Here is a 25,005-nt window from a genome sequence, read left to right as displayed (position 1 = left end):
TTCAGACAGACAGACAATGGCTCAAGTTTCTGTAGTGCCTCTCAGTGATCTGTGGAATGGAGAGGCTGAACTTCAGACCCCCGCCCATATTTGTATCTGCTGATAAAGATAAGAATAGAGCTCTCGTATAAAAAGAACATTTGGAATCACAGTGTGTTCTGTTTTCTTTGGGATACTTAAGGAAACATAACTCATTGCCTTGGTTCACTAGGATGAGCCACAGGCCAACATTCTAGTGACGTCCTGTGAGGTTGGAGAAGAAAGAAGGTTTATTCTAGGGTCAAAAAGATTATTCCCTTCTTTCTTAATTAAGCCTCAAGGAAGGACCAGTGATGTTATATATGACACTGCTGCTCAAAATGTAGCTTTTAGGCAGCCTGGACCCTCCCCCAACGCCTGAAGGTATCTCTAAAGCTACAGGCTGAAATTGCACTTTTTTTTTTAATCACTTTATTTTTTATTGCTGTGTTCAGATAAACACTTGGGTGTTTCTCATGCCCAGTGAAACTCAAGAGTAGCTGCAACGAGTTAAAAGACTGCAGCTTGGGAAAGCAATGGCCCATGGCCATGGGCACGCTGCATCCCCTCTCTAGGCCCGCTAGCTCCCTTGGGTAAGGTGGACCACAGACCCAGCAGCCATGATTTTAGGGCAGGGACACAGCCCCCCAAGCACTGTGGAAGTGAATGGGTGCCACAGGGGATGAAGCCTGAGAGAAAAGCTCTTAGAATTGGCTGGGCATGGACAAAGCAGGAAAGAAGGTCTTGACCAAACTCAGGAGTTCAATTTGGGAGAATTCCAGAAGGAGCAAGAGCAAGATACAAACACCTACACACACACACACACACACACACACACACACACACAGGCAAGAACATATCCCATAGACCCTTCAACCTGCAAATTTAGCTTCAAATAGACTTTTTCACCAACAGTAAGGGGATTTCCATAGAGGAACATGTTTTTTGGGGAGTTGCTAGATGGTTCCTCTGCATTGCAGATGGTTGCTTCAGGTGGACATTAATACCACAGTAGAATTCTGCATTGCTCTGGGATCTGTGACCGCAAAAGAGAACTATGGGATTGCACTTCCTCGCCCTCTCCCATCCCCAAATCACTGACAGAGGTGTTCCTGGCAGGCTTCCCCAATAACAGAATTAGCCTCATCTTCTTCAGCCGTTTGCCACAGACAGTTTCTGTAATTCTCAACTGCCTCAAGGGTGAGATTAGATTTTCAAAAATGACGATGTTCGTAATTTATAGCACAGATACAAACGAACACATTTCCACAGGCAAGGGTTCACCGCAAATGATTTTTGCCCAGTTAAATGTAGGTCACGTTCATACAACTTTCTGCAAATCTGAGCCACTGCCTCTGTGTGTCTGAGAACAAAATAACTCCACAAGAAGGAAGGGAACACAGACGGTTCAGTCTTCTCAGACGGCAGAAGGTAGAGCGGCGTCCCACCATCCAAGATGTGCACGCTAAGCAACGCTTTCCACGTTTGAGACACTCTGCCCCATGTGCCAGTTACCTCAGGTTAGTAGATACGAACATGGGATTAAGAAAAGAGCAATCAAGGATATTTATCCAGTCAGACTGAACACCTTAGGATAGGCTTTTACTGTTCTAGAGACAATCTTCCAGAAGATGAAATGATCCAAGATTCCCCAAAAATATTTATTTATACAAAGATTTTGAGAGTAATATTTGTATTTGTCTTTATACCTCAGTCTACGTGTCTGGGGCCAAGTCACTGTGTGGCGTGTGTGCGACCTCCCCGCACGCCTCACCCATTCTAGCACCTTCTTCCAGGAACACCAGATGAACGCAGGGTCTGGGGTGGGGGGAGGGAACCCATAATGCCCCAAAACTGCACAGACCCCAAATCCCAATATGTGCGCCCTGCCCTGGAAGGTGTCTAGCCATATGTCCGAGGGGAAATGCGATCGAGGAAGAAGGCGAGAGGAGGGACCCAGAGGGCAGATAGGAGAGCGTTCGTTCCTACCCTCTGCTTCTGAGTTCAGCGTGTCCAGATGGCCCCACAGAGTTGACGGCCCAGGAACTCCATTCCCTGGATTTTTCTCCCTGTACTGACCCTTGGTGCTGCTGATTGATGTTGAGAGGACAATTTGCAAAAATAACACATTCCTTCTTAATCCCAGGTAGCCTAAGATACAATTCTGGGACTTTGTCTAGGTCACCTGTCTGAAGGAAAATGCTTGCCTTGAATAAGGTAATCCCCATTCCCTAGAGCAGATGTGGGGCAGCAATGAGCCCGTCTGACCTCAGAAGTGTCTTCGGGCCTGGCCCTATCCCAGCTGTTCTCTGCCCTTCCTCCTCCCTAGGGTATCCCAGATCCATTGTCGCCTGATGCGTCCCCGTGTCGACTTGCCATCCCTCTTCCTCTGTCCCCACCACCTCCGTCTACGTCACAGAAAATCTGTGTATTCTGAAGAGTTGGGCCTTCCCCTAACCAAACCCACACTTTCTTTACCACAGTGATTCCCAGAGCCAGCAAGGAGGAGAAATGTCCCGAAAGGGAACTTCCATCTCGGCCATCCGCCCGGAGCCAAAGGTTGTGGGCTCCGGGCCTCTAGGTGAGGTCTGTTGCTTTTGTTTCCCGAGGAGCAAGTGGTCAGGCGGTGGCAGTCCTCTGTCCTCTCTCTCCGTCACAGGCAGGGTCTCAGCTACACTTACAGGACTTGACCACCATGTTAGACAGCTGTTCCACCTTGGGGGTCCTCCCGACATAGTACAGGATGGTCAGGGGCTCCAAGTCCTGGGGCACACAGCAAGGTGAGGCGGATGCTTCAGGATTCAGGGTGTTGTACAGTCCCAGCACCTGGGGAGGACACATCATTTAGAGGGCGGCAGGCCAAGCCACAGGCCTGGAGCCCTCTACCACATTCTGGGGGCCTCTCCAGAGACAGCCACTTACAGACTGGCCATGGATGCTGTCTGGGTGTGGGTGAACACCTATACTGTGTGGGCTGAGCGTTATCAGGCTAAGCCGATAACAACTAGTGGGTGACTTGAAATGCATCATGAAATTTTCTTAGCTGTTAGGAGACACTACTGGTTTTGCTAGCTGTAATGCTTACTCCGGTGAGAAGCAATCTCACTAAATGCTGCTTTGGGCCATTTAGTAAGCCCCAGAGTGTGGGACCCCAGGCAGGATGCAGTAACTGCGAGCTCTCCGGAACCATGCTTCCCAAAGGACTGCCCTATTTCCAATTCCCCTCGAGGGAAAGAAAGGCAAGCTAGTGTCAGAATCCTGACTTCCCCTCTCTCCCTTTTCCTTCCCATTGTTGCCTGTAAGCTTCTTCTGTGTGCTTTGCATGATCTTTCAAAATCCCAAGAGGCTGGAATTTCCAGTCCTTTCACTGCTGGTGGAAGCCTTTCTGCCCCAACATCCCTTGCTAGCCGTGCATGCGCGTCTCTGACATACGGTGTTGGGACAGTGCATTAATTGCCAGAATGGTACAAAAGCTTTATACAGAACAAATTTTAAAAAGGCTGGTTGAAACCATGGAGGAAATTTTAAAGGGCAGAATGTGGTATAGAGTCAGCCCAGGATGCCAAGATCAGAACCTTCAGCAAAGGGATTTTACTCTACCTAGATCTTTATTCGCTCATTCAACATTCAGTCCTCACGCATTCGTGTGAACGAGTGGCCCGGCGGGCACGGCCCCAGAGCCCCACATCGCATAGACCCGCTCCATACCGTGCTGTGGGTTGTGTCCGCGCTGCGGAGGTAGGGGCAAGGGCCTGAGCAGAAGTTGGCGTAGTAGCCCTTAGGTTCATGGACCCATTTCCAGCCCAGATCTTGTCGGAAGTCAATGTAGAGAGGGCGCACACAGCAGTTCTCCTCCAGATTGCTACAACAACAAATAAACATTTATAGACCATCAACCTAAAGGAAATCGATATTAAAAACTTCAATGGCCCTCATATTTGTACCTGGAATCCTTCCTGGTCATCCTAAGAGGTGGCCCTAATCCATGGAATCCCACATTCAAGTGCATTGAGCAGTACATACCATAAAAGCATCTTCCCGTACTGAAGACCATGATCCCAAGGGCATAATAGGCAGATAAAGACAAGGCATGAGGAAGAGGACAAAAGGCAAAGGTGGTCCTGCCTCCTTTTACATCATAGATCAAAGCAGAGACATAAATCGCTTCACGTAAAACCAAGCGCTGCATGTTCTCAGCCAGCTCAGCTTTGTGGAGGTTCGTTTTATTGTTACCTTCCTAAGGAGCACTCAGCGAGACGTGAACTCTAAGCTCATGTGGCTTACATACATTAGCCTGAGAACATGGGAAACATGGCGGACTGCAGAGAGAGAGCCTGGATTCCCAACGGTGTAATGAGGCAGCCAGACTAACCCTGAGCCTGCTGCTACAGGCTTCTTGTGAACAAGAAATCCTTTGTGGTTTAGGCCACTGTTCCTTGCAGCTAAGAGCACCCATTCCTAACTGATTATGAGCCACACAGGGCAAACCTACATGCCAGCCTTCAGACAGTGGCGGCCAACTACATTGCCTCTACGACACCTTCAAGTTCAACATCCCTCGTTCACTCAGTCCCTCCTTATAAGACATGGGTTTAGATCTAAAGCTCTAATTCATTCTCCCCGGCTCCATTCAGGCATCCTCCTCCCCAGCCAAACTGACCCATTCGTGTTCTTTCCTTCCTCCCCCATGCCCCAACATGCCCAAACCTCACTCATCTGCCAAGGCTCACACTGTGCGCCCTTCGTAAGCCTTTCCTGCATCCACAGATGAACTACTTGCTCCAGATTCTTAAAGCACTCTATCTTTCAGACCTTCTCGTGGATGTGGTCGTTTTCTGCCTTTTTGTCATTGCTAGGTGTGTTTTATCATCCCCTCATAAAAGAGGAAGAAAACTAAATAAGAGAAGGGGCTCACTCTTTTTTTGTCTTCACAGTGGCTTCCTAGTACTTCTGAATTAGTTCGTTAATTTCTCCAGCTCCAAATGCCCTGGTACATGGAGACTGCCCTCTTTCCCCTCACCCAGGGGCATCCTTGGACAGTTCACAAGGAACTGAGCACTCCTTTCATGGAAAAGCCCTGCATTCAACTGGTGCAGCCACTCTGGAAAACAGTATGGAGGTTCCTCAGAAAGTTAAAACTAGAGCTACCCTACGACCCAGCAGTTGCACTACTAGGTATTTTTCCGAAGTACAGATTCGAAGGGGTATATGCACCTTGAAGTTTACAGCAGCATTATCAACAATAGCCAAACTACGGAGAGAGCCCAAGTGCCCCTCCACTGAGGAATGGATAAAGAAGACGTGGGTATATCTACAATGGAATACTACTCAGCCGTCAAAAAGAATGAAATCTTGCCATTTACAATGACATGGATGGAGCTAGAGAGTATGATGCTAAGCAAAATGAGTCATAGAGAGACATACCATGATTTTACTCATATATGGAATTTAGGAAACAGAACAGATGAACATGGGGAAAGGAGGAAAAAAAGAGAAGGAAGAAAACCACTTTAACTCTTCACGATAGAGAACAAACTGAGGGTTGCTGGAGGGGAGGGGAGTGGGGGGACAGGCTAGATGGGGGATGGGCATTAAGGAGGGCACTTGTGATGCTGAGCACGGGGTGCTGGATATAAGGGATGAAGCACTAAATTCTACTCCTGAAATCAATATGACACCATATGCTAACTAATTAGAATTTAAATAGCCAAAAAAAAAAAAAAAAGGTCCTGCATTCATCCCTCCCCCACACAAAAACACATGGTAGGAGTACTTTACAACACAAGAGGAAGAGGGGCTTCATTGGCTTCAGCCAGGTCCCCCAAGAGCTGTGCTGTGGAAAACCTGCGGCTCCCAGAAAAACAGGAAGATGTTGGGAAGAGGTTTTCAATCTTTCCTAGAGAGGTTTGCGAATAGCATCCAGGACCCAGCTTGGGCGTGGGGACTGAGCCACAACGGGCACACAGTAAAGGCTGCCTCAGGAGTTCATGGTCATGAGCGGGCCCAAGCTCACCGGAAGCAGTAATTGGTGTCCAGGGCCCGCTTCTTCCTCTGCCCGCCTTGGCCCGGGTTGTCCAGCCGGTGCGGGGGAATCATCATGAGGATGAGGTGGGGGTTGTGGTGGTCCTTCTGCTTCTTGAGGCGTCCGAGATCCCCACGGCCATGATCGTCCTCACTGTCCACACCTGTGGACAGGAAGGAGGAGGACAATCTCCTGTCTAAGGAAGGCAGAGTGGAGGCTGGCCTCCTGTTCTGTCCCGTCACTGCCCAGGCGTCCTGCTCGTGAGGGGAAGGAGGAGACCAGGTGGAGGAACCAGCCTCACAGGAACTCACAAGACACCCATAGTCGGATCCCCCATGTCTCCTCTGTGTAAACCATCCAGAGAGCAGAGAGGCCTTCCGAGATGCTTCCTGGGATGTCAGGCCCAAGAAGCTTCCATGAAGTACCCTGGGGGTGGGGTGGGGGCAGCTAACACATTGCTTTCAGTGTAGATTCTGAGATTTAGAATCTTGGGGTGTGAGTTTCCTCGTATGCTCTGAATTGATCAAGACAGCCCCTGAGTCCTCCCTATAACGTAAGGTGTCTTGGTTGAAGATCCCTTTGATGGGAGCTGGAGGCACTAGACCATAACCAGTAACAGACACACGCTCTAGGAGTTTCAAAGTGTTTCCACTGTAACACTCAGATGAGATTACAAGGGATGTGACGCACAGATTAGCAAACAAACTCTGCAGGGCCGGGGTGGTGGTGGGGACCCTCTTTCATCTGGAAGGGAAAAAAAACTGGGGACTGAATTAGAGCGAGTCTCAACTAAAAGATCTATTTCTCGATAGGCAGCTGCCTGCTGCTGTCCATCTCCACCAGGGACAGGAACACAAGGAGCTTAATTTATACAGTGACGGAAGGAACTTGCGCCCCATGAAGGCGCACTAGGACCAGAAGACAAACGGGAGGCTTGAATCTGAAATTCCCTTTTCTGAGCATCTTTATGAACAAAGTAACTATTGACAGAGTGGGAGGGTTTCATCCTGACCTGGCCTGTAGGTTAGACCCCAAAGGTCTTCTGAGCTCTGAGGTTCTGTGACTAGGATGTTGAATGCTTGGCTTTAAAAAAGGGAGGGCTGGGGGCCCTCAAATCAAGGCCAAGAAGGGTAAGAAGACTGCCCAGGGCTGGCAGCCAAGAGAGGGTACATCTCTTCCCAGACAAACCTCTGACCTCAGGCTCTGGCGTGGTTGGTTGGATCTTGAGGAACCGCCTGGCTTTGGGTGTGCCTCAGTTATCCAGATGGGACTGTTCAAGGAAGGGGAACATCCCTGAGATCGAGAGACCGTCCAGAGATTGAGAGCCTCAGAAACAGACTGGAAAACCGGAAAACCTGAAAAGACTGTCAACTCTTTTTCCATCTTCATACAATTACCCTGAGCCCAAAGCCGTCATTCAAACCATGATGACTCCTGGGTAGGAATCAGGTAGCCTCATGGGGCATTTAGGAAGTTCAGGAGTCAGGAAACATATTCCCAGTCACCGCAGCAGTTCATTTCTTTTAGGGAGGGGGAAGACACCTACTATTTGTTGAGTGTTTACGGCACTGGGTTTCACATTGGTTATCTCGTTTAATTTGCGTGATGACCCTACAGAAGAGGTATTCTCATCTCTGTTTTACTGACTGAGCCCAGAGAGGCAGACTGGTTGACCTTGGCCTCACCCTTCTTCCCAACACTACACTGTCTTCCAGACACTCACATATTCTATCTATAATCAGAAAGTCGCACACCTTGCTTTGGAGCAAAGCAGAAATACCTGAGTATAAAATAGTGGGCTATCTCTGTGACGGAGTTCGGTGGTTTTTCTTGGGCCTTGGTTGGGTCTCCTGTTCTACCCTGCCTCATTGACCCCCCCCCTCCACCTACTATACACATCCATTTTGTTACCTTTGAATTTGATTTCCATCACCTCGTGAATGTTTTCTAGGATGTCTCCATTGGGCTGAAAGGTGTGACATGGACAATGAATGCTGATTTCCAGACCCAAGTTGGACTCTGCAAAATAAGACAAGGAATCAGTGAGGACATTCTTTACATGATGGGGAAGTGTGCCCATCACCACACACGGTTAGACAGGCCCTCTGCTCCCTTAGGCAGTCACAGGAGCCGAGTGATACTGAAGGTCACAGGAGCCAGAAGGTGCCACCAAAGCTGGAGTGGACCTCCACACGTGTCACCACACTGCAGGTGTTTCTGTTACATCATGAACAACCAAATAAAGGCATAAATTAAGGAGCATTATAAAGGAGAATTTTCCTTTTTGTGAAAGATTTATTTATTTGAGAGAGAGAGAGAGCATGGGCACATGTGTGCAAGTGGGGGTAGGGGCAGAAGGAGAGAGAGAATCTTAAGCAGACTCTGTGCTGAGCCTGGAGCCCAGAGAGGGGCTCGATCTCAGGACCCTGAAACCACAACCTGAGCTGAAAGCAAGAGTCGGATGCCTAAGTAGCTGCACCACCCAGGCATCCCGAAGGAGAATATTCACGGTCATCTATGTTCAAAGGATGGTATTGGGGAAAAAGACTGTCACCTGCCTACTTGGGGACAAAAAAAACGAGGGTACAAGAAGGAAGAAAACTAACCATCACCCCCTTCCTAGGTGTTTGTTGGGAGAGGAGATGCTCAAGCCAACCTGCTACGGAAGGACGAATTGAGGGGCCGGGGGACCGGGAGAGAACGGGGAAGGGGGCTCACCGGGAAATTCGGAGCAGAGAGGCAGTGATGCAAAAGGCCACAAATTCCACCAGCTGGGCGGAAACTGGCGGAGTCTGAGCCATAGAATTAGAGAAGTTAGGAAGCAATGCTAGAGGCAAGATCACCTGCAGACAAACAGCCAAATCCGTGTATGGGGAGGATGGCAGCCTTTCTGCCAGGGCCACGACTGTGGGTGTAAATGGAGTTCAGGTTTCCAGAGGAGAGAAGACGAAAATCACAGTTAAATTTGACCGTATTTTCCTTAAGTACCCCTTAAGAAAGGACAGAATGAGGTCAAAGTTACTTGGAAGTTTCATCCCTGGGAATCCCTGTTCAGTTCCTGGGGAAGCTGGAGACAGGGATGGCTCGCTGTGGGGAAACGAGCCGCTCAGGAAGACCGTTGTGAAATCAGAGCACTGGCCGGAGGACATGGCCAAGGGCCAAGGGCCCAGATGACACAGCTCAGAGAGAAGCAACGGGAGGAAATATGGAGATGCCAGGGTTGGCGGACAGATTCTCTGGTGTGAGAAGGCCAGCTGTGGCCCTTTCTTCTACCAGTGGTGTTTGTGTTGTACTAAAATGGGGGAAGCAAGGAGATTAGTAAAATGGGTTGAGCAAAGTGCAGGGAGAAAAGGAGATATAAGAAGAGACACATTTTGGGGGCGCCTGGGTGGCTCAGTGGGTTAGGCCTCTGCCTTCGGCTCAGGTCATGATCTCAGGGTCCCGGATCGAGCCCCGCGTCAGGCTCTCTGCTCAGCGGGGAGCCTGCCTCCCCCTCTCTCTCTGCCAGCCTCTCTGCCCACTTGTGCTCTGTCTGTCAAATAAATAAGTAAAATCTTTAAAAAAAAAAAAAAAAAAAAAAAGAAGAGACACATTTGAACTGAATCTGGAAGTTTTGTGTAGGGAGACCAGGAAGGGTCTGGGATACTATCAATTCTGGTGGGTCAGAGTCAGCTAGGGAAGCTCTGTCGACCCAAAGGGAGCAGCAGGTTGTGCTGTAGGAAAGGTCATGGGGGAAGGACCCCTCTTCAGGACCAGCATCTCAGCAAGCTGACTCATTTACTGTGCCCCAGGCCACCCTCGTTCTGTGGGAGCATCTAGCCCTGGGACCAACATGCTGTCTTCTTGAAATCTGGTGTCATCAGGGAAAACCCCAGAGTCTAAGCCAGCTCAGCACTCTCTCATACACAGAATGACTCAAGCCCAGGGTTCCGATCACCATTAGGCAGGCCAGGATCCTCTCTCCATAAATTCCAGAACCCAGTCTCATCTGTCCTCCTCTAAGCCAGGGCAACCTCTAGGACACGCTGACCCTTGGTGAGCTTGAAGACTTCGGTTCCAGAAGGTTCGCTCTGGTGGGGAGGCATGGGGCTACAATAACAAGGAAGCTGATGGCCAGCCAGAGAACAAGAAGTGAATAGAGACGGAGCCATGGGAGTGTCTTCTTCCTGGCTGAAGGCCACTGAAGGAAGGAGCAGGGGCAGCTGGGATGGGCGGCAGAGTACCAACTTCTGTTACCCAGAAGGGCTCAAGGTAGGCCAAGAGAGACCGGCCGTAAGCAAGTTCTATGATTCTGAGTTAGAAAGTCAAGGTGCAGGGGCACCTGGGTGGCTCAGTCAGTTGAGTCTGACTCTTAGTTTCAGTTCAGGTCCTGATCCCTGATCTCATGGGTCATGAAATCAACCCCTGCAGCGGGCTTCGCACCTGGCAGGAGTCTGCTTAGATATTCTCTCTCTGTCCCTTCCCTGGTGTGTGCTCGTGAGCACACCCTCTCTCTCTCCCTCTCTCTAAAATAAATAAATAAATCTTTAAAGAAAAGAAGAAGAAGAAGAAAGTCAAGGTGCAGACGGATGTGTTGGGGACAGTTAGGCTTAGGGGACAGGTGGTAGTGAGAGATGGAGGCCTGGCTTGGCCAACAGGCTCTGTCTGGGTAGAAGATTCAGAGTGATGGCAACAATCACCAACATTCACTGAGCATTACATGTCAAGCACTGCTCTAAGACTGTATGTGCGGGAGCTCATTCCATCTTTATAATAATCCTACAAAGCAGGAGCAATTACTACCCATCCCCATTAAAAGATAAGGACCCTGAGGCTCAGAGAAATTTAATGGCTTGCCCAAGGTACCCACGCAGTTAAGTGGGAGAGCCAAGATTCAAACACCTGATGCCCAAGTCACACTCCTAATTGTTAGAGACAAGGAGGGACAAAGAGGGGGCAACAGAGATCACCAGGGAAGATGCCTGTGTTTTCGCAGGGTCGCCCCTCTCCTGAGCTATGATGCTGGCTGTGTTCCCTCCCCCTGTCGCTAGGGGATGTCTAGCTTTGCAGGGGGAGAAAGTGCCTACCAAGGAGAAGGAGCACAAGGGTATGAGGACCCAGGCCCCTAACTCTCGGTGGGGCTCCAGCCAGCCCCGGGACCCAGAAGGCAGGCTGGCAAGCTGGTGTACAGCAGGCTCCCAAGTGTTTGCTGAATGAATCCAAGACCCAATATGTGAATCAGTTTCCCCATCAGTCCACACCACCCACTGCTCTGCTTGGAGTCCACCTGCTGCCTTGTTCGGGGCCACGAACTCTGAGGAGTCTCACGAGCTCTGCGAAAGTCAAGGTCTGCATGTGATTCCCCTGTGTGAGGGGCGGGAAGCATCTGCCTAAGTGGGAACTGAAGGTTCCAATGAAGAACTAACCTCAGAATTGGCACCATAGGGATGGTGGGTGGGGGATTCACAGGTTTTATTACGAAATTATCTTTTTGATGTCTCAAGGAAGATGGAAATCATTCTCAGCGCAAACATTGCATTGAGCTCTGCAGCTGGGAAAATAAGAGCTCCTTCAAGTGCCCAGGGCTTCAAAGAAATCCAGGTGGAGCTGATCAAAATCAGACAGGGAAGCTAAGAGATTAATTTCCCCAGTCTCCCCTTTCTGCAGCCATGTCAGGCTCTAGGTGGAGTGCCGTCTGAGTCAGACCTCCCAACCGTGCTGCCGACGGCAAGTCCCCGTCCTGTGGGTGCTCCCAGGCTCTTGCCTTTGCGCTCAGTAGGGGAGATGGGACAGAATTCCCGGGTATCCCTGGAGTTGAGGCAGGACTTCCAGCCCACGATCAGCCGGCTCAGCAGCAGGCAATGCCCCTTCGATGAGGACTTGCAGACTCGGAGGCCTGTGGAGCCCGGGCAGGTTACGTAAGTGAGCAAAACGAGCCAGCAGATCATGCTCAACGGGGACTGCCAGCCTCGTTCTTGGGGGACAGCAGGGACTGAATGGCCTATGGGGATGTGAAGGACGCCCGCCCCATTTTAAGAGGTGGCCACGACTCATCTCCTGTGGATCGTCACTAGGAAATCTTATTTTTCTAGAACATCCAGAAGTCCAGGTTTTATGTGACATCTCCTTACTTGAAGAACAGAAACTGTTGACTATTTCTAAATTTAAAATATCATGTAGGTCAAGACTTAGTGCTTTAGCCCCCAAACACCAAGACAAGTTTCCTAAAATGTCAATGACAAGAAAGGGCTGACCAGCTCCAGGGACTCTGGACATCAGCCTGTGGGTGGACTGTGCCCCCACGGCAGCTGATGACAGAAGAAAACTCTGGGCAAGACGGAAAGAAGGAACAGATGGGCCCGCCTGCCACAGACACCCCCCGGCACTGAGCATCAGTCCTCGGGCAGTGTCCCCAAGTAAAGAAGGGGAGAAACAGAAGACGTGATATTATGAGACACCATGACTGCCAGTCGGGAGACTCCAGTCCTGATCTAGGCTGGATGACCCTGGCTAAGCCACTTAACCTCTCAGGGCCTCAGTTTCCTTATCTGACCTAACCAAAGACTACTCTTGTGTAACAGGATAAAAAACCATGCAGCTCTCTCTAGTCCATTTGATCCTTAAAACGGCTCTGTGAGACATACAGGGAAGGAACCATGACCTGATTTTCCAGGTGAGGAAATACAGCAAGTGGTTGAGATATTTGGGACATGTGACATTTGATATGCATATTGTACAGCTCCCCTTGGATAACCACCAAGCCTTCCAAACTTAGTTGGCGCTAACAGAACTGGGCCCCAAACCTACTCTTGTCTCAGTCTTCCCGGTGTCGGTGTTACCACCTGGGGGTTCCATCCACAGCCTCCGAAGCCATCCTAGCCCTCACACCGCTAACCTAACCAGCCCTTTGTATGGGCCAGACCTCCAAAATGGACAACAGACCCCAAGCATCTCCATGCCCACGGCTACCGCCCTCGCTGAAGCCCCAGCCGCACTCATCTGGGCTGCCGCAATACCCCCTAGCTGGTTTTCCCTCTCCTTCCTTTGACTTCATGCAGGCAGAGGGGTCTTTTATTTTCTTTTAACGATTTTATTTATTTGAGATGGAAAGAGCACACAAGAGTGTGTGAGTGGGGGCAGAGGGGAGGAGCAGAGGGAGAGGGCAAAGCAGACTCCCTGCTAAGCAGGGAGCCCAACATGGGGCTCGATCCCAGAACCCTGGAATCATGACTTGAGCTGAAGGCAGACAGACACTCCACTGACCGAGGCCCCAGGTGCCCACAGAGGGGTCTAAACCAAATCACCTCACTCCACATCCCAGCCCTGCTTATGATACTCCAAGGCTTCGCATTACACAGGGACTAGGTCCTCAAACCTGACCATGGCTCTTCAGGTCCTAAGTCATATGGCCCCAGCTACCTCTGGCCCCCAGCTCACTCCATTCCAGCGGTGTCCCCCCGCGTGCTGCCATCAGATCAAAGCACACCTGCTGTCACCTGGGGGCCGCACCTCCCCACCTCGTCTGCCCAGCACATCCTTATTCTCGCCTTCACACGCCGGCCCTTCTCGTCCCTCAGACCTCGGGGCACACATTCCCACTCACAGAGAGCCTCCCGGAGCACCGCCTGCCGGATCCCACCCGTCACGGCCACACTGTCCCCTTTCTCTCTCTTGTGGTATTCATCACTGACGTTCCTGCTCCTCAGTGTGTTTTCTTGGTTACTGTGTGTCTCTCCCATTGGAACAACAGCCCCATGGGAGACAGACCTCGCTGGTCATGTTCACGGCTGCATATCCCCCCCCCCACCCGGTGCATAAACACGGGGTTGAGTAAATGAATGAAGAGCACAGAGAGCCGGTGACAAAGCTAGAGCTTGAACCCAGATCTGGGACTCCTCTGGTTTTGTCCTGTTCCTTCTGTTTCGGGAACAACCAAGGGACCCGAGGTTCCCTCCAAAAACGCTCAGACTAAGAGCCAACCTACCTCTTCGCAGAAGCCACTCACGCACAGTGTCGGTGACGTCAAAAGACAGCCACTCGGCGGTGCCCCGCGTGGGCAGATTCTTGCCGCCGATGTAGCGCTGTTTGGCAATGTGCTCGTCGGGCCGGAGAATCTAGAGGGCAGAGAGAGACGTAAGTACCCCAGGCCAGGACAAGGTCGGCAGCCTAGGTCACAGTGCAGGAGCTCAGGCGAGGGCAGCGACAGGAAGCTAAAAATTCTGGAAGGCTCCAGCAAGCCCCTTAGTTAATGCTTCGTCCTCTCCAGGACAGACACAGATGCAAGGAGTCCGAGAAGGCAGGGTTCATAGACAGGTCTGCTGAGCTCTAGCAGAGGGAAGGCCCAGAATGGTAGAGACGCTGGCTCTCCTGTCTGTGGGGCTTCTGCTCTGGGAGGGGCTCACCTGGAAGAGCTCGATCCTCTGCTCGCTGCGCTTGGAGCTGAGGTTGGGCACCCGCAAGACCCGGAATTCTGCTCGGAACAGGTTGGTTCCATTTTTCTCCACTGAGGACACGTTGAAGCGGAAAACCTTGGAGGTGATTCCTTTGGGGCAGACGGCCAGCTCATCTAGGAGATCAAGCAAGCGGGGAGAAGGGCAGTGTGAGCGAGACCTATAGGAGCCCATGTGGTGCCCAGGGACACTGGCCAGGTGGCCCAGGTCCTACCCACGACCTCCCTAGAGGTTCAAGGGCTCAGGCCTAAAGGTGGGGACAGGAGGAAGATCTGGGTGGCCCTGGAATCACACACAGGCCTGAGCCAGGAGCAGGGAGACCTGGGAGCCCCAGGACACAGCACCAACGACTGGCCGTTCAGAGGCAATCACCCCTCCTCCCATCACCTCGACATCCCAGCTCTGACAGGCTCTCCAGCCTGCTTTCCCGCTCTTTTAGAAGACACAGATTCTCAAAAGGTCGCAGCAAATGCCCCCGAGTAGTTCAAATATCTCACCCCTGGTTGACCCATTCCTGCATTCGTCCCTTCAGGCATTCATTCATTCATCACGTCTGGCTTGAGCACACACTGTGCGCCAAGCCCAGTGCTGACACTGGGAAGCAAAAATGAAGAGACGCGCCCCTGCCTTCAAGGAGATTCGGATCCAGGGGAGGATATTAATACAAAGACCCACATAACAGGACCAGCAGGAGTGCTGAGGGCCTTTGGAGAAGCCCAGGAGTTGCTGCAAAGGGATCCGAGGAAGGAGACAGCAGGGAGCAACTGAGGCGAAGAGGCACCCTTCCATCTGGGTCCTGCAGGAGGAAAGGGCTGGAGGATGGAGAGGAAGGGATTTTCCTTGGAAGGACTGCTGGGAACAAAGCGGGGAAGGGAGGAGGTGCCCGTGTGTGACCTGAAGCAGTCAGGTGAGGCCCCAAGACAAGGTCAGGACAGCCAACTGCGCTCTGCCCACAGGGAGGCTGAAATGTTAGACCAAGAGGCTGGATTTTACCCCACCAGCCGTGGGAGCCATGGAAAGTGTTAGAGCCACGCAGTGACATAATTAACACCGTGTTTTAGGCCCACTGAGGCAGCATCAGGATGGCAGAGGGCCCACATCTCAAGCCGGGCAGACCCACGGACATATCTTCAGACAGAGCTAGGCCATCCGCTTTGGCTCCTTTCTAAGGGTTTCTGTCCTTGACAGCATGTGGTATGCCAGCCTCTGCCGCACTGCTGGCTGCTTCGTCCCTGTCCACAAGACACAGGGCAGCAGATGCTCTTTCCCATACCTCAGCACCAGACAAAGAGAAAAGAAAGATCCTGGGGCACCTGGGTGACTCAGTGGGTTAAACCTCGGCCTTCGGCTCAGGTCTTGATCTTAGGGTCCTGGGATCGAGCCCCACATCGGGATCTCTGCTCAGCGGGGAGCCTCCTTCCTCCTCTCTCTCTCTGCCTGCCTCTCTGCCTACTTGTGATCTGTCTCTCTCTCTGTCAAATAAATAAAGAAAATCTTTAAAAAAAAAAAAAAAGATCCTGTCTTTCTCTCCTGTGTGTGTTACAATCTCAAGGTCGGAGCAGCATTAACACCCAGAGAAAAACTTTCTGCACGAATGGTAACAATAGCCAGAACCTGAAATTCAAGCTCGGAGACCCAGATTCCACACATAATGGACGTGGCTGGAATGAGCTCATCATCAGCCCGAGGGATGGTGTAGGAAGTCACGGACAAGGCGGGAAGGATCAGAGGCCTGGAAACAAGCACGTGTGCTACTGATCTTTAGGAAAGGATGAGTGAGTGTTTCTGGAAATTGCCATCTGGTGGGCCTGACACTGGTTCTTAGAAAATTAATGGAACAGATGTTAGGAAAACAAATGTGTGAATGCCGCCTAACGAACCCTGATTAATAACTGCCTTCGAGAAAACAAATATTGCCAACTACTCCCTAAACCGTGTCAGAGAGAACCAGAAAGAGGCATCAGTGATAGCAATTTAATTGTTCAGCTTGCCAGTTTGGAAGCCTCTGGACGCGGACAAGCTCATGGACTGGCAACCCTGTCGCGCACTGACACACTCGATTCTTGAAGGAGCTGTCATCGAGGCGGCTCCGGTTAGAACCCTACCTCCAGTAACTGCTAAAAGAGGGAGCAGAGTGTGTCCATGTTGCTGTGGGAAGGAAAATGAAACAGAAAAGGGCACGTGCCCGTAAGCAGAGTCAGAGCGGGACCGGGACCCAGGAGGCCAGGACAGCAAGGAGCTAAGACGGTCTTCGGGACACTCCTGTAGGTAACCATCCCTCCTTTGTGGCTCCCAGCCCATCAATCAGTCAATCAATCAATCCCAGTCCCTCAGATGGACTCCTCTTGCTGGGAACTTCGAGGAGATTTCAAGAAGGAGGTGGGGAAGATCTTTTTTTTTTTTTTTTAAAGATTTTGTTTACTTATTTATTTGAGAGAGAGAGAGCATGCACGTGCATAAGTGCGGGGAGGAGCAGAAGAAGAGAGAGGGGGAGAGAATCCCAAGCAGACTCTGTGCTGAGCACGGAGCCCGATGTGGGGCTCGATCTTATGCCCCTGAAATCACAGCCTGAGTCAAAACCAAGGGTCAGGTGCTCAACGACTGAGCCACCCAGGCTCCCTGGGAAGTGTTATTTCTTTTTCTTTTCTTTTCTTTTTTCTTTTTTTTAAGTCACCGGGACCTACAGATTTCTAGCAGAGTTAGAAGGGACATTAGGGTCATCTAGGGCAACCCTCTTCAGACGAAGACACCGATGTTCGGACGGGTCTTGCCAGACCCACTCATTAATTAGTTGATGCGAGCAAATTGACACCAGCAAGGGAAGCTCAGACATAGAATCATTAGTGATTACAAGGCAACTGCCTAGGAGAGAGAAAAAAATGTAAATATAACCTTTTTGGCATTTAAATCCACAGAATAATGATGGTATTTTAAATCATTTGTGGATTGAGATTATAAATAAACCAACTGTAGTAACACCACCTTACACTGCACAGACCTCCTCCCAACTCACCTGGCCCTCTAATAGTCCTTGAGGAGAATGAGCATAAGTCAAACTGACCATTTTACAAAGGAGAAAAGTGAGTGACCTTCCCAAGATCACGCAACCAGGGGGTGGCAGAGGTAGTATTTGAACTCAGCCAGGTCATCTGACCACCCCTCTCTTCTTAAAATGGGGCCTCTGGAAGTTGGGGGGAGCCCTAAGAGATCCTCTAGTGGAGGCACAGTTTCACCAAAAAAATGAAAGCTTCCGTGGAGCGGGCCTAGAGTACCAACTTAGGCCCAAGCAACAGCCCATTCCCGCTCAGTTCTGTGTGTAGGCCTTGCATCTTCAGGACGCTAGAGGGGCCACCCTGAAAATTACATTAGGACCAACTTTTTCCACTATGCAAAAAATAAATTATATATATATATGGAGGCGAGTTTCTCTTTTTTGCTATAGGGAGAGAAAAATAAGCAAAGGATATTCCTATAGAGTCTTCATGAAAAAATGTGGAAAGGCTGACTATGTTTCGACCATGCCTCTTAAAATGCTTTCAGACACCGGGACTCCTGGACGTGCCTTTGTGTCTATCCGTCCTCTCTGCCTGGTCCCTGCTGCTCCCAGTGGTGGCCCAGGGACACCAGCCAGGCGTTGCTTCTCACCCCTGCCCCTTAGAATCACGTGCAGAGCCTTACAAACCCATAACTACCTTGGAGTGGGTGGGTCCAGAGCTTGTTGTTGTTGTTTTTTCCCCTATCTTTCTTCTCTTTGTAAAGGTCTTCAGATGATTCTAATGGGCAGCCAGGGTTGAGAACCACAGTTTACAGTGCTCTGCAAAGGGTACCATGGCTTCCAGATGTTCTGGAAGTTTGAAAAACCACGCTTCAGTGATTTAACCTTTAAATAGGTTGACCTTTCAGAAGTGTTAGACACGCAGTTTGGCCAAAGCATCATTTAAAAATTTTTTGAATTAGAAGCCCATCGATATTTCAAGCCCAGGGTAAAAGTGGGAAATTTGACAAAAAGAGCCAGGTTTCCGGCACGTCTAGCAAACGGCGAGGTCTAGTGAAGCTGGACCCACATTCCTAAATGCAGAAATCGGCAGGAACTGAGCAGTGGGTGCTTTCTCTGACCAGGGCATGGGTGCTTCCGGCTCCCGCCAACCCCCGTCAGCCTCCCACACACCCTGTGCTCTCCTTGACCCCAAGGCCAAGGGCCCTGTGCGCTTTGTCATGGTGCTGGTGCTGAGACTTTTCTTCCGGATCCTTTGCATTAGCTGCTTCGTCTCCGTGGACACTTGGGTTGGCAGCCTCTGAAGGAAAGGTTTCTCCCAAGTACACTGAGTTGTAAACTTCAGGGGGCTTAAGAAGCAGTGGGCGCTTTTTGGACATACAGACTCCCCAGGACCCCACCCGCAGATTCTCATTCTGGAAGGGTGAGGTTGGGCCTGGGAATCTACATAATTCCTACTCACACAGCCCCTGGACCGTTCTTGGAGAAACACTGACCTAGTGTGCTGAGGGCATTGGCACTGAGAACCAATGAGTTCTCGGGCTACGAAAGGTCTTTTAATTTTCAGAATGAACCCAATCTCAATGTAGCATCCAGGAAAGAAAAGGCCAACATATCAAATTTTCTCTTTGCTCAGGATCTTCTGGGTTTGCTGGCTGTCTTCACGCCAGCCTTGGATGAAAACAAGAGTCTCCCGCCAGCCACGGATAATTACAGGCCAGAAGTTAAAATGACACCCACCCTGGTGATATCTTGATAACAAGGATGACAAAGGAATGGAGAAGGCTGTGTCTTTCTCCATCGCGGATGTTAGAGAGAACCTCTCTATGGCCAACTCCCGGTGAATTATAAAAGGATTTACAGAGGCTTGCCTTCCGCGCGGAGACTGTTGAATCCTCCCAGATACAGACACAAAATTGTTTCAGCTGCAAGAGCGTTTGGAGATTATCTCTGACTTCACAGATGAGGAAACTGGGCTCAGAGAGGTGACCAGTCCATTGCCCCCTGGTGTGGCTGTTTAACCAACTTGAGGCTTTTCCTTAGATAAAGAAAACCCTTTTGTTGAATTTGGGAGAACATCTGCAGTGGTATGAATCTCCTGGCCGTAACAGCAGGCAGAGCTAAGACAGAACACGTCCAGTTGGCCCCGCGCGATCTGCCCCGGGGGTTACTAACAGCTCCTATCCGCCCTCCCCCAACCATCGCTTTGGTCCAATATGTGATTTATTCATATTGTAAGTCAAGGTCATATTGAAGCCTTAAGGTTAAAGGTGGGACTTGCAATGTTTATGTTACACACCCCGGCATTGGTGCCTAACGATATGCATTCTGCGAGCAGAGCGTCTAGGTTAGAGTACCTGCTCTTAGAGCCAAATTACTTAACTGCATGTTTCTGGTTCCTCATCTGTAAGGTAGAGAATTGGGGTCCCTATCTGCCAGAAGATGGGCCCTCTCCTCTTTGCTCACCTTGATGCCCTTTTTCCTGCCCACCCCCCCAGAAATTACTCCTTACCACACTTTGCTCTCCAGGCTCCCCCATCTCCCTGCTGTCACTCCTCTCTAAGTGACTGTCCACTGTGTACAGGAGTGCGTGGGCAATGACGAAATGTGGAAGGGAACTCGATCTCATCACTTCCCCAGAAGCTCTGGCACCCAGACCCTGCCAGCGTCCTGCCGCAGAACCAGTGCCACCACTGGCCAACCCTCACGAGCTCCGGACAGGCTTCCCCTATGCTAAGCCTCTGAGGATGGCTTTCTGCTCCTGCTCCGCATCTGCCCACTGCCTCCTTTTAATTAGCGTGTCTTCTGCATCTGCCTCTCCACGGCTGGCTCGGCACCTGACCAGCTGCAGGGCGGGCCCAAGCCACGTCTGCTCAGCCCCTGTGTCACCTCCAGCAGCTGCAGAGTCTGGGCCTGCTTCCTGTGTGCACCTGTAAGCCTCCACGGCATCACCCGTGTCCCTCACGGCCCTAGCTCCTCCCCAAGATCTTACACAGCATCTGGATCCTTGGGCCGGATCTGCTCCCAGACTGACCAGGCTCTGTGGCCTGAGGGCGACTGACCCCCGCCTACCCCAGCTGCAAGGTCCTGGTGCTGCCGGCTGAGCTGCCCGGCATCCGTGTGCCCTTGTCCTGGCTTTCCCCAGGGCTGCCCCCTCTATGTGCCCTGAGCTGCTGCACAAAATCCATGTCCACTGGCACCTGTATGCCCTTGCCTGCATCTAGCCCATTCATTCTGGGCTCGGGATTTCAGGCTGGATGGGGCCCTTGTGACTCAGAGTCCCTCCTCCCCGAGACTCCACCTCCTGGCCTGGATCACTGAGGTCTGAGCCCTTCTCCCTCACCCTGAGCTCTCTTCAGACCTCTCCTGCAGGCCTCAGCTGTCCCTATCCGTGGCCACTGCGTCCTGACTTGGCAGTTGCCAGGGGTTGGCGGGGGGGCGGGTTTCAGCCATCCGGGTGCCTCTGGGAACTGCAGGCCCCTGGCAGACCCTTAGCCAGCCCCACCTGGAGGACACCGGGGTGGGAGCCTCGTACTCTACTCATTCTGCTCGTACTCCGGCTTCCGCCCCACACGGTAGCCACATCCTAAGGCAAGGCGCTCCAGGCAGCCACAGGAAACGGGAGTGGGGACCCCTCGCCAGGAACCACAGGCTCCTGGATCTGGCCTGGGCCCGCTCCCAATAGGGCCTTTTGCCCCTTCAGCGAGAGCTGCTCCACCCACTGGCCACCTACCTCTCTCCCTCCTCTTCAGCCAGGTTCCTTTCAACCCCTGCCATCCCCCCCCACCCCCAGCTGACCCCTCTCACCCTGCCTCCTCCCTCCCACTCTCCCACCCCTACTCCCACTGCCAGGTGAGCCCGGGAAGAAGAGGGAGCCATGGAGTCAGGGTGGCGAGGACACCTGCTGGTAGGAAAAGCAAACAGAGCTGTTCCCAGAGTCCCTGGCCTGCCGTGGTTCACATTCCTCCTTCTTGGGCTGTCAGTTTCTCAACATCTGCCAAATCTCTCTCTTCTCTTCTCTCTCTCTCTCTCTCTCTCATATTGAGGTTTTTTAAATGTCCGTTCAGCAAACACACATGACTTCCACACGTGTACAAACACACACACGGACGTCTCACCCAGAAGCCTCCCAGCTTCTCGGCACAGACGGGAACCTCTTGGGAAGACACACTCCCAGACACATGTCCTCTCTGCACCCACAGCCACACCTCCCACCCACTCTTCCCGTGACACGCAGACACAGAAGGGCGGCCAGCAATCATCGACACGTCCAGAGCCACAACCCTGCTTTCCCCGTGTCCACGGGCCTGGAAGCCGCCCATTTTGATCCCAGGAATCTGTCTACTGTACAAAGCCTGAAAGCACATGTACATATGAACAGAGGTGTGACCATGCTCACGGCTCACGTGGGTCACGTGTGTGGCACAGACCAAGGGGCCTGGACAGCAAGAGGCTGCGCCTTGCCCGGGCTTCAAGAAGCTTGACAGACATGAATCTGGGGCAGGTATCCCCTTCTTCCCAAGAACTGGAAAGATTAAACCACAGACGTGTCACAAGGAGTTGTGAAAACAGGGGAGAAGACCCAGGTCTCCAGACTCGTGGAGCCAGAAGGGCTTTCAAGAGATTCGGCCCTGCCCTCCCGGGCACCCGTCTGCTCAGTTACCTAGCCCCTGACACGTGCCAGAGCACAGAGGTTAACGGGACAGCACAATGTAATTCCAAAGTCAAACCAGTCCAGGATGTGATGGCAGTTCAGCAAGCCACTCAACCCCAGGGCTCCCGGCCTCCCAAAAGCCCCCTGCTCTTACCAGAGTGGCTCTGTCTCCCTCCCCACCCACCCACCCGGCCCCAACTGTGCATCACACCTCCTGAGCCTTGGTGTGGGTGAACCGGGGGCACCCCCCACCCCGCTCAGAGGCCAGCACTCGGGGCCCCCCCTCCGTGGGACTCCCTACTCCAGACCCTCCAGAGCAGACACCCCAGCGAGAATTTGGACTTACTGTGCTCCGCCAGCCCCTGGATCATGTCGAATTTATGGATTTCTTTGGCATAGTACTCCGACTCGGTGTTTTCCTGAGTGCAGCTGTCCTCCCTCTCCCCCTGCATCTCCTCCAGCAGCTCCCGGGTGCTGTTGTAAAGGGCCAGGACCTGGTAGGGGACGTGGGTCATCACCGATGGCTCGGGGGGACTGGTGAGTCTGAGTTTGCTCAAGATCTGTCCCCTAATGGCTTCCACCCTCTTCTTCTTGATGTGGCCAAAGTCCAAGGTGGTGCAAGTGGACAGAGAGAGGCTGACCGTGGCCAAGTTCAGCAGGGCCAGGACCACCAGAGCCCTCTGCAAGTGCATCTTCCTGCTCAAGCTGGAGAGAGCGGCCGGGGGGGCTGCAAGGCCCAGCGAGGAGGAGACCCCAGCAGTCGTGCAGAAGGAGGGAGGAAAACCAGGCGGCCTCCCTAGATCCCGAAGACTGAGGCTTGGCAAGAAGGTGCATGAACTCACTGCACTGCGAGAGCTTCAGGACTTCCAGGAAGCGCTGGCAACCCTGAGCGCGAAGAAGCCGACTGTGTGCCTTGGAGCTCTGGGTTTCTTCTCCATGTGTCTAAACAGGTTCTGCGGGGCTCTGACTCCCGGCAGGCCAGGTGGAGGGCAAGCAGAGGGCTGGGAGGGGTGGCAAGGCAGCTGGGAGTGGGAAGGGAGCTGGAGTTTTTCCTTAGGTAAAAATAAATAGAGCGGATATCTGATATTGCCAAATGCCGCTTGGCGATGGGGAGAAAGTGGGTATTTTAGAGAAGGAGCAGGAGGACCATGGCTGGGTCCCAAAATCAAAATCCTCGCCTTGCCCTGAAGGAGGATAAGAAAAGAGAAGGGAAAAGAAAAGGGGGAAAAATGTTTAAAAAAAAGTCAGATCGCCAGTGAGTAGGTGGGGAGAGGCAGGGCTGGGCTGGGCTGGCCCCAGTAAAGGTGGGGGCAGCGCAGGACACACTTGTCTCTCGGGCACACCATTCATGCTTTCTCTTTTGTTTACACTTCCTCGGGGGCTTTCTAAATGACTTTGTTCATGCTGCCTCTCGTCTTCATTGGCTGGGAAGTGGGGGTATGTGCAATTGGAAGGCAGGGAGGACAGGCCCCTGGAGAGCAGCCCCAATAATCCACTTGGACGCCCAGTGTCACCAGCACCTCGGCTTGTCTTCTCCCTCGGCCATTGCTTCTGTTCCCTGCTTCTCTTTAAAAAAATAAAAAGGAAAAGGAAAAGAAAATAGCAGCCAGTTCCCTGCACGCCTGCTCCGGAAAGCTGTTATTCCTTCTTTCTCAGGCTTCTTCGCCTATCTCTCCCCTCTCTTGCTCATTCCCTTGGCCTTGGCTTTCTGCTTCCCTCCCTTCCTCTCCCTGCTGCTTCTCCCTCTCCTTCTCCCTCTCTCTCTCCCTCTCCCTCGCTCCCTCTCGCTCCTCTCCCTCTCCCTCTCTCACACACACATGCACACACACTGCTTTCTCTATTTCTCTCTGCTGAAATTTTATACCTCCCTCCCATGACGTCTCTGGCCCGGGTGGGGGAGGGAGGGACCAGCGCACGCAGCCTCTTTTGCTGCACGATTTTAATGTTTTAAACAGGCACAGGAAAAGCCGAGCCCGTTTGAAAAATACTTTGCGAGCCCTCTCGTTCGACGTGGTAACTGAACTTTTTTTCCCCTCTTGGAGTCACTCCTGCTACACGTTGACTGTTTTTCTGGAAAGTTACTCCGACGAATCCCTTCCCTCCTTCTCCCCCAGCTCCTTCGCCCTCTCGCCAGCTGTCAGTCCGTCCTCTCTACTCGGCCAGTCTCTCGCTCCTGCCCCGGCCCGCCCCCACCCCCACCCCCACCCCACCCCGGGCACAGCGGCCCTCGGGGCAGGGGCGCGGGGCACCGGGCAGGGGCGCGCGGGGGGGCTGGCGCAGGGGCGGCTGTGCCCACCCTCGGGGATGGAGGCGGGCGGCGCGGGAAGCAACGCCCGGCCGGGGAGCGGGGTCAGAGGTGGGCACGGCTCCACGGTGATCCTGGCCCCGATTCTTCACGGACAAGCCTGGAGTCGGGAGGCGGGCTGAAGCTTGGAGATGCTCCAGGGCCATTGAAAATGGTGGCGTTTTCCGGCAGACCGAGGGTGCCCTCTGGCGAGGCGAGCGCGCCAGTGAAGGAGCGCGGCGGGCCGGGGCCGGGACACTGGGGAGGGCTGGGGGTGGGACCGGGGGGTTGGAGAAGAGGGGCCGCGGCAGAGGGCGAGGGAAGCGACACCGGAGTCTGGGGGGACGGCATCGCTCTCGGCCCGACGCGTGCACAAGTGCACCTCTCTCCTCCCGGGGCCCCGCTCGGCAGCCGCTCTCGCAGAAATGTCCTCCAGATGTTCGCAGCCTCCCTCCCCGCCGAGGGTTCCGCAGGGAGCTGCGCCAGCGAGCGCAAAGTCAGCAGTTGGCCCCAGCCCATTTCCCAGATGGGTGAGGGGAAGTTTTCTCTCCGTTCGCTCTCGTTTCTCTTCTCCGCCTAAGCTTCTAGGTCTTTTCCCACGAG

General features: G+C 52.5%; 1 protein-coding gene across 1 annotated transcript; it reads right to left on the bottom strand.

Moving 5' to 3' along the window:
* Positions 1-1,582: 1,582 nt before the first annotated feature.
* LOC111148592 (transforming growth factor beta 3) lies at positions 1,583-23,340 on the bottom strand. Its single transcript, XM_022505291.1, has 7 exons — positions 22,465-23,340; positions 14,422-14,585; positions 14,004-14,133; positions 7,952-8,059; positions 6,032-6,203; positions 3,727-3,880; positions 1,583-2,844 (listed from the first exon to the last, which is right to left on the bottom strand). The coding sequence occupies exons 1-7, from the start codon at positions 22,808-22,810 to the stop codon at positions 2,686-2,688; spliced, it is 1,233 nt and encodes a 410-aa protein (XP_022360999.1). The 5' UTR covers positions 22,811-23,340; the 3' UTR covers positions 1,583-2,685.
* Between the last annotated feature and the right edge of the window lie 1,665 nt (positions 23,341-25,005).

The sequence above is a fragment of the Enhydra lutris genome, unplaced genomic scaffold (genome assembly GCF_002288905.1).
Source record: "Enhydra lutris kenyoni isolate GAN:26980312 unplaced genomic scaffold, ASM228890v2 scaffoldscaffold20, whole genome shotgun sequence".
Classification (NCBI taxonomy): domain Eukaryota; kingdom Metazoa; phylum Chordata; class Mammalia; order Carnivora; family Mustelidae; genus Enhydra; species Enhydra lutris.
Note: the sequence above shows the minus strand (reverse complement) of the source record. Positions and strands in the feature narration are given on the sequence as shown.

Bases quoted from the DNA above. Each gene is read 5' to 3' on its own strand.
- LOC111148592 (XM_022505291.1), bottom strand. From the start codon at position 22,810: ATGCACTTGCAGAGGGCTCTGGTGGTCCTGGCCCTGCTGAACTTGGCC. The intron at 14,134-14,421 runs GTGAGCCCCTCC...TCTGCCCTCTAG, and splicing joins AGAGGATCGAGCTCTTCCAG to ATTCTCCGGCCCGACGAGCA. The intron at 8,060-14,003 runs GTAGGTTGGCTC...CTTATTTTGCAG, and splicing joins TGAGTGGCTTCTGCGAAGAG to AGTCCAACTTGGGTCTGGAA.